This window comes from Ipomoea triloba, chromosome 3 (assembly GCF_003576645.1).
Source record: "Ipomoea triloba cultivar NCNSP0323 chromosome 3, ASM357664v1".
NCBI lineage: Eukaryota > Viridiplantae > Streptophyta > Magnoliopsida > Solanales > Convolvulaceae > Ipomoea > Ipomoea triloba.
In genome coordinates this window covers 25,550,561-25,559,992 of record NC_044918.1, presented here as the reverse complement: position 1 = coordinate 25,559,992, position 9,432 = coordinate 25,550,561, and the positions used below count along the sequence as shown (strand labels likewise).

The window sequence follows — 9,432 nt, the reverse complement described above, 5'->3', positions numbered from 1 at the left end:
AAAAAAAAAAAAAAAAAAAAAGGTCGCCGACGGCGATCATGGGGGTTGCCTTCTCCACCAGCCTTTTCCGGCCGCCTTCTCTTAACTCTGGTCGGCTGGTCACCTCTCCTTCGCAGGAGATGGCAACCAGCCTTCTCCGGCGAAGGAGAAGGCAACCCCCATGGTTGTCGCCGACGACCAATTATTTATTTATTTATTTATTTATTATTTTTTTTAATAAAACGCAAGTGGTACATGCGTTTGACATCTTTTCGCAAGTGGGCGTTTGGAATCTGTATTCAGAAAAAAAAAATACAAAATAGAATGTAAATGGGACATGCGTTTCTTACATCAAACGCATATCTCAAATGAGTTTTTCCTATTTGTCAACTTTTCATTTCGTTCCTATTTTTGTCAATTCCTTTGCCTTCAATCCCATTTCTGTCTTTGCCCCTTATTTTTGCCCTTCCATTCTATTGTTTGCCCTTAATTAAGAAGATATTTCATGTACATTTTAAAATTAAGTAATGTCAAAGTGACTTTAGATTTATTTTTCGTTTTTATAGAATGCCTTAGATGCCATGTCACTGTGATTTCTCCATCATATACGCCATGTTTGGTAACATAATTAGCTTATCAGTCAATTTTGGTTTATTTGACCACTATTTGCTGTTTGACTTGGTTAAATAGCCAATATGAATGTTTGGTTAATCAACTTTTTGTAACAACTTATTGTTCCAAAACACTAAAATTCAAAAAGTTGCTCAAAACCGCTTTTTCGATAAGTTTTTTTGAGAAAATAAATTATACCCTTAAAAGTCATTTTGCATGTAATAAGCTATCAGTTAATAGTTAATTTATCAAACATCTTTCTACAATTAGCTAATGCTATAAGCTAGTCAAACCCGTTAGCCCAATCCACTAACGGCTATCAGCTAACAGTTATTTGTCAAACACCGTCTCTTGTTGTAATAAACGGTCAGCATGATTCCAAAGCAAAAAAACTAGAATGCTGGTTGAAGTTCTGATGTGAGGTACATCAGAACTGGAATACAGTGGCTGGAGGCTTAGAGCATATATTGCAATGATGAAAATGGATGTGGTCAAGGACCAGTATATGCAACTATTTACTTCGGTTCTAATATCTAATTTTAGTAAATATCTTAAAATGATTAAGGTGATGGAATTGATATGTTTTGCAGTTGAAGAACTTTACCAAGAATCCATGCTTGCATAATTGCTACCTCTACCTGCTAAGAAAAGCACAAGACTACATGCATGGTGGAGTGTTTCAATCCCAACATATTTCTGTCAGGTGCAGTGATGACTAGAAACTAACATTTGTTAAGCTGTCTGTGTATGTGGAGTTTTACCTGAAGTTGGAAGCCAGCATTTTAACATTCCAACTCTAGTGTTTACTGTAATTCTCCCTCTGAAACCTTTTGCCTCTTCCATACTCAGCCTTCTTCTGCATTGTGAGTTCATAGTTTTCTCTTGTGCCGAGTAAAACCTGTTGTATTAGTAGTAGTGTTCCTTCAAGATCCAGGCTATAGCTTGAACCTTTGCTTTATTGCATCTTCCAACATGTTTATATCCGTTTCATCATTATATAATGTTTTGTAACACTATTACTTTGTTCGGAGAGGGGGTGAACAATGAACATGCTGAAAATGGAATGGATTTGCCTTCTTTTATACCGCCACAAATTGAAAAAATAGCGGTTTTAGTCTATTAAGTATACTTATATTGTAGACTTGGTCCATGAATTATTATTATACACAAATTTTTCCCTTTAATTATGCGTAAAATGACAATTTTAGTCCATTACTAACAAATTATGTTAATATTAATAATGCATTTTAAATTTACAAACTATTGAGAGATACCTTAGTTATTTTTTATTCATATCATTTTGTATTAAATAATTAATTAATCATTGAGTTTGATAGACACATTTTCTTTTGTCATTGGAGTGTAGCTAAAATTTTAAATTTGTTTTAGTTTCTAAGTTTATTAAATATTATTATTAGTTAAAATAAATAATACAAATTTAAGTATGTCGTTGTTTTCATGTCAATAAGTTGGAGTGAGTCTTCAATTTATAAGCACTTTTAATTCATATGTCATTTTCATTTTCTTTAAAAAAAAAAGCAATGATTCTACCACAATTGCATTTTTTATTTTTCATTTGCAACAAGATATCACAAAAATTAAGTATATTATATTATTGACAGATGTAAAAAAAAGTTATGAAATATATAGTTCGCTCACATAAAGAAATGTTAATATAAAAAATTGATATGAATATACATATTATAATTCAAAAATAAGTGCATGTTATTTGAGCATCCATTTTGCTTAAATGCTCGTCAAAAATCTATGCAAGAAACAAAAACATTACAAAGAAAACATACTGGTCAGATATTATACTACTATATAAATATGAAACCAAACATATAAATATCACTTTGGTTACTTAGAAAGATAAGAATTAATTACATTTTTTGTTCTAAATTTATTAGTGACTACTTTTAGACTTTTGGTCATTTCTTTTATCAAAACATTCACATTTGGTATTAGTATTATTGTGGCATGACTATTTTTGTCCTCTATCAATAATACTAGGACAAAATGTAAATATTCTTATAAAAAATGACTAAAAGTATAATGTCATCGATAAATCTAGGACAAAAATGAAATTAACTCGAAAGATAAATTCATTTTCTGACCAGTAAATTGATATTTAACTTTGAAACTAAAAATAAGTAGATACATTTTAAATCTTAAAAAACTAGCAATTCTTTATTACAAATGAAGAGAATATGTATATATGAAGATTTTAAAAAAAATAAACGATATGTATTACTGCAAAAGAATAGCAACGCGGTCAGGAGAAACCGTACCCCACTGGCCCACTACAATGAATTAGATTGGGTATAGGCTTTAGAGGCTAACATATGAGCAAGAGTATTAGTGCCTCTAGAAACTAACAAGATAGACAAAGCTATAAATTGACACAATAGGTTTCTACATTCATTATTGACGATCCCAACAAAAGAGCGAATATCGTCAGTAGTAGTAGACGTTAAATTGCGGTGTAGAGAAGAGCAATCGATGTGAACTTGAATTGTAATAATATCACAATCTTTTAATTAAGATAGAGCCCCTTACATGCTAAAGTTTCTACCATAAGAGGACACGTACAAGTGGGGAAGGTTCCATTTGTGGCTTCCACGAAACCCCTGTCGGGAGAGAAGGGGATCACACAATATGTGGCTTTATGTGTTGTGTGGTCATAGCTTGCATCAAAATAGCAGGAATAAAGCGGTTGTGAGTTAGAATGCATGGGAATCGATGCGGATGGTGCATGGGAATGTTGCGCCCCATCTGAGTTGCGTATTGTTTCTACAGAATCACCGCCATGGACCAGCTGCCTCTACGCAGACAGTGCAAATTGCGCCACCCACACAACACCATTTCTAACCCTCCAGATCTCGTGCAAAATTGCCACCACCATAGCTAACGTGTCGCCCTTCTCTACCTCTAGAACAATGCTAAACCAGGAGGAAAATGTGTCTACAGACTACATTGAGGCTATGTTTGGCAAACCTAGCTGAAAAGATAACTGAAAGCTGGTTGAAAACTGAAAAACTATAAGCTCAAAACTGAAATCTTAAGAGCTGTTAAGCTAGCTGTATGCTTAAAAGTGTTTGGTAAAATTAGCTTTTTGATAAGATGGTAAATGTAAAAAGACTAAAAAGGATATCTTCATACAATTTAAATAGTTTTAAATTTAAATAGGTTTGTTTATATATTAAAATATAAAATAGTGCAATCAATATATTTTGATAAAATATAAAGTAAGAACATATATTTGAAAACATATAAAGTAAAACAAAATGTTTATAATTGATAAGATTAGTTCATACAAAAATCAATGTTAAAACACAAATGTCAAATTGAAATTACAACCAAACATATTGAAGAGAAAAGGTCAAAAAGGTTTAGCCAAAAAGATTTTAATTGGAAAGGATAAATGATGCCATTTCTTTAAAATAATAAAGTTAAAGATGGAAAAAAAGTTAAAAAGCTATACTAGCTTATTGTGAAACGCGTTAAAAAATAAGCTTTTATTTTAAGCTACTAACTTATTTTAGAAACATTACTAAATATAGCTTATAGCTTATTAGTAGGTTAAAATAAGGTATAAGCTCTGTCAAATAGAGCCTCACACTCGAAAGATGTACACCCGATTCATTCCAAACTTGTTTTGAGAAATCACACCACACAAGGGCATGCATAATGCCTTCATTGTTGGTTCTACACAGGGCATAAAAGACTCACCTCCACTCTCTTCGACTCTGTTTGGCAGAGCTTATTTAGGAGCTTATAGCTTATTTTAAGCTACAAGTTCTGTTTGGTAATGTTCTCAAAATAAGCTAGTAGCTTAAAATAAGAGCTTATTTTGAAACGCTACTTGAGGTAGCTTTTCAAAAATAAGCTAGTAGCTTTTTAACTTTTTTCCATCTTTATCCTTATTATTTTAAATAAATGACATCATTTACTCCCCTCAATTAAAACCCTTTTGACATTTTCTTTTCATTATGTTTGGTAGTAATTCCAGTTTGACATTTGTGTTTGAACATTAATTTTTGTATGAACTAATCTTATGAATTATAAACATTTGTTTTTTACTTTATATATTTTCAAATATATGTTCTTACTTTATATTTTATTTAAATATATTGATTTCATTATTTATATTTTAATATATTGTATGAAAATGTCCTTTTTAGTCTTTTTACATTTATCAGTTTATCAAAAAGCTAATTTTGCCAAACACTTTTAAGTATAACAGCTAGCTTAACAGCTCTTTAGATTTCAGCTTCGGCTATGTTTGGCAAACCTAGCTGAAAAGGTAGCTGAAAGCTGAAAAGTAGCTGAAAACTGAAAAGCTATAAGTTCGAAGCTGAAATCTGAAGAGCTGTTAAGCTAGCTGTTATGCTTAAAAGTGTTTGGTAAAATTAGCTTTTTGATAAGTGATAAATGTAAAAAGACTAAAAAGGACATCTTCATACAATTTAATAGTTTTAAATTTAAATAGGTTTGTTTATATATTAAAATATAAAATAGTGCAATCAATATATTTTGATAAAATATAAAGTAAGAACATATATTTGAAAACATATAAAGTAAAACAAAATGTTTATAATTTATAAGATTAGTTCATACAAAAATCAAGGTTCAAACACAAATGTCAAATTGAAATTACGACCAAACATAAGAGAAAAAAGTCAAAAAGGTTTAGCCAAAAAGGTTTTAATTGGGAAGGGTAAATGATGTCATTTCTTTAAAATAATAAAGTTAAAGATGGAACAAAAGTTAGGAAGCTACTAGCTTATTTTGAAACGCTACCTTAGATAGCGTTCAAAAATAAGCTCTTATTTTAAGCTACTAACTTATTTTAGAAACATTACCAAACAAAGCTTATAGCTTATTAGTAGCTTAAAATAAGCTATAAGCTCCTAAATAAGCTCTGCCAAACACAGCCTTCGAGCTTATAGCTTTTAAGTTTTCAGCTACTTTTCAGCTTTCAGCTACCTTTTCAGCTAGGTTTGCCAAACATAGCCTTCAGCTCTTGAGAGGATCTTTCTATGACCTACTGAAGTACAAAGAGACATAGTAGTTTAAAATAAGCTATAAACTTTGTCAAACAGAGCCTCACACTCGGAAGATGTATACCCGATTCATCTTTCTATGACCTATTGAAGTACAAAGAGATAACAACGCCTTTACCGAGGCTCGAACCATCCTTCCACATGGGGTGCAACTAGACCACAAGGTCATTGGCCCCATCGGATATTATTATTATTATTATTATTATTATTGTTATTGTTATTGTTATATATATATATATTTTTTAAAAAAACATGTAACTTCGTCCGACCATTTCATTGTTGTCAATTTTACCCTTCCCACTTCTTCACGTAATCACGTCTTGCTAGTTGCTACCATCCGATCATCTCCCGCCATTTTCGTTTCGTATATACACTTGTATCTATATTTATATATATGTACATTCTGTAGAAGCAACCGCAAAAGAGTTGTGCCTTGAGAGACGGATTAAAGAGCATTTCCGGCGACAGTGTTTCTGGACGGGACAGGGATTGTTTGATTGAGCACCAACATATCCAACACAACTACTTCTACTGTATTCACTACCAACCCTCTCTTACTAGTTAATTTCTAAGCGTCGCCCGAATTCATTATGTTTTCATCATATACATATGGTTTATCTGCAATATCTAGACTTGCGTGTTTATACATATGAGCATTTTTCATGAGAAGAAGAATTGCGTATGCTTTATTGACAGGGTTTAGGGTTTAAAGGTCTTTTTTTTTTTTTTTTGAGGGCTGGGGGAATTATAGAGCAGTAAATACTGTCAAGTTGTCTTCACTACACCTCTGTTACCATTTTAAATGGGTGGTCACCAGATTGAACAGGTCGTGGGTGCAACATTGATTCTTTGGACTGAAAACAATTGACAAAGTATAGAACAGATATTAACTTGAATCATGAAGTTCTTATTTTGATGATGAAGAATAGTAATATGTTCATAGATTTTGTTAACCTCTTTTTATTGGTTTACAGGGTTTTGACTTGTGAATTGTGATGACTCCAAGGAATGCTTGATTTTTGTGCTATTTTCGGATATTTTATCAGTTTAATAATCTTCATTAACTATCCCTCTATAAGTGGACCTTAATTACAACAGAGTGATTAGCACTTGTAAATGATTTAATTTTAACGCCAAGAGGCTGATGAGGCTTTCCATGCAATGTTTGTTTTTATTGTGAGCAATATTGCTATTTGTTTTGTTGCACACTCTCAAACGCCTTAGCACATTTGCTTTTCTGGAGAATGAGACTTTTCACTTAGTTTCAACCAGTGAGGACAATAATTTCCAAAGAGTTTACCTAAAGAAATGCATTTATCTACCACTTCTGTTTGTGATTACTCATCTCCACAGATGGAAGGGGATAACATAATCTAATTTGAATTTTTGCTTTATTTTTCAGTCATGGAGACAGTTAAATTTAGTTTGAACCTGCTTGTTGACCCCAAGTGCCATAGAGTTCTGTTTGCTGAAGTTGAGAATGACTTTGTAGATTTCCTCTTGAGCCTACTCTCTATGCCACTTGGCACTATTACTAATCTCCTTTCTAGTGAAGCTATGATTGGTTCCATTGGGAACATATACCACAGTATTGAGAACATAGATGGAGCTTATATGCTGTCAAATCAAAGCAAGATCATAGTCCTGAAAACAAGGAAAGATAAAATATCAGCCAGAAATTTCTATGGTTGTCAGACTTGCCGAAATGTGTCTAATAAGTATGGGGAAAGATGCTCACTTTACAATTGGTGCGGGACGCTCATGACTAAGGAAATCACATATGTTGGTCATGTTAATGTCTGTGCAAGAGGATATGTTCAAGGCTTAGTGACCTACATGGTCACTGATGATCTTTCCACCACACCAATGTCAGCAACCACAGGAATCTCAGTGCTGAAAAAGTTCAAGGCCTCAAAGTTTGATGCCCTTGAAGAGAGGGTGGTTGAGTTTACGATTCTTGATGTGGTAAGGAATTCTGGTTTTACTTTAGCCTTTAGTAGAGAGCGATTGAGTCAATCTAGTGTTATGTTGTGTTATTCCTCCTCCTGTTGTGGTTCACTGACTGAATCATTGAGGAGGCTGTAATTATTGTGAATGAATTGTACTGTTGTCTTGTTTTGGGCTTGAGCTAGAATATAAGTATGCGACTGCTGTCACGCTATGTCATTGCAGTAAGCATATATGAAGCAAAACAAAATATGCAAATATGCAATTAGATGTAACATAAAATAAGGGCAGGTGTTTCTCATTGCTCCAGCCACCTATTCATAACTTAAAAAATCCATGACTACATACTTTTGGATATAAAATCAGCTTCTAATGATAAAATGATTTATTATTGTTATGGCTAAATTGTAAGATTCATCACTAAAGGAAAAGATGAGAGTAATAACTATTTTCTCATCATGTGATCTTAAGAAAGTGTAAAATGTTCATTTTCTTATGAATTAGGAGCTCGATTTTTTGGAGGCATCTCTGAAGTCAAAGGAAGTTCTCACTGATGTGTTTCTACGGAAGCAATGGCCATTAACTGTAGGTGGAACACCTGCAATGGGTAAGAGAGGCTGCTTGCTTATAATATCTGGAAGTCGATGTTTTTAATACTTTTGATACAAGCAGCATGAATGATGTTAATATTGCTCACATACAAGTGCAATAGATCTTTGTAGATGTTATATCCACTGATGTTAAAAACAAAGCTACTACTAATACTAATTCTTCTTATTGGGATACAATAATGTGTAGCCACTGCCTCATTTTATCCATGGACTAGTAAATTTAACTCAAGAAACTAAATAATTCAGAATAGCTTAACAGTGTTGGAATCATAGGCAGGACTCAAAGACTTATGAGCTACAAAAAATGAAAAAGTTCAACTATTTATCTCATGGCCTTTGATCAATGAAACTTATGACAGAATTTTATTAGGACAGTTCACTTTATCTCATTCTACTGTCCGTCTCTCATTTCTCCCCCTTGAGCTTTCTTCACTCTTGTCTCTAGATAAATATGCAAACCGCTTTTTACCTTTTCTTTTCTTATTGTCTTCACTTTCTGTTTAACTTATTATACATGGAAACAACATGGCTGTTGTATGTATATGCCCAGATTTGACTCCACTGAAGTGCACTTGTGCACTGCAGTCTTAACAACCAGTAATTATATGCCTCTGAGTTGGCTCAATTCATTTGGCTAACTAAATCGTTATTTACACTTTTAAGCCTACATGGAGTAAAGACAAATGGATGAGGACCTTTTTTTCCACTATGAGACCACCTCACTGAATATTCTCTGGGTTCTTTGCCAGAAATAACAGTCTCCCTCTCTTTCTTCTTCCCTACTCCACCTGCTTCATAGCTTGGAAGCTCCATTAATGGCTTCCAACAGAGGTCAAATGATTGTTATACATGCATTATGACATCAAATAGTGGAATTCTTGGTTTGGCTTGGCTTAGCTCAAAAAGTCCTGTAGTTTCCACATTTGGGTTTCCATGTTAAAACCCTTGTCTCATTATATTATTTACATAATCAAGCTTATCCTATGGTTTTATGTTGGGACCATAGGATTAATTTACGCCAGCAATATTCATGTTATGATTTATTATTATTATTATCATTATCATTATTATTATTATTATTATTATTATTATTATTATTATAATTTCATATTGCTTTTTATTGATTGTTCTGTTGTATATACCTGCCACTTGATATTACAATAACAACAAAAAGTGTTCTCATGTGTGTTGCCCCACCCCCCCCCCCCCCCCCCCCC

The 9,432-nt window shown here is 32.9% G+C and overlaps 2 protein-coding genes across 2 annotated transcripts in view; both read left to right on the top strand.

The window, feature by feature from the left end:
- LOC116012339 (origin of replication complex subunit 3) overlaps positions 1-1,694 on the top strand; it is a 12,918-nt gene extending 11,224 nt beyond the window's left edge. Inside the window, exon 18 of the mRNA XM_031251857.1 lies at positions 1,182-1,694. The gene's annotated coding sequence lies outside the window, so the exon portion shown is untranslated. The remainder of the gene's footprint in view (positions 1-1,181) is intronic.
- A 4,380-nt stretch (positions 1,695-6,074) lies between these two features.
- LOC116013131 lies at positions 6,075-8,258 on the top strand. The gene is made up of 3 exons (XM_031252785.1): positions 6,075-6,190; positions 7,060-7,622; positions 8,109-8,258. The coding sequence occupies exons 2-3, from the start codon at positions 7,062-7,064 to the stop codon at positions 8,256-8,258; spliced, it is 711 nt and encodes a 236-aa protein (XP_031108645.1). The 5' UTR covers positions 6,075-6,190; positions 7,060-7,061.
- The last annotated feature ends 1,174 nt before the right edge of the window (positions 8,259-9,432 follow it).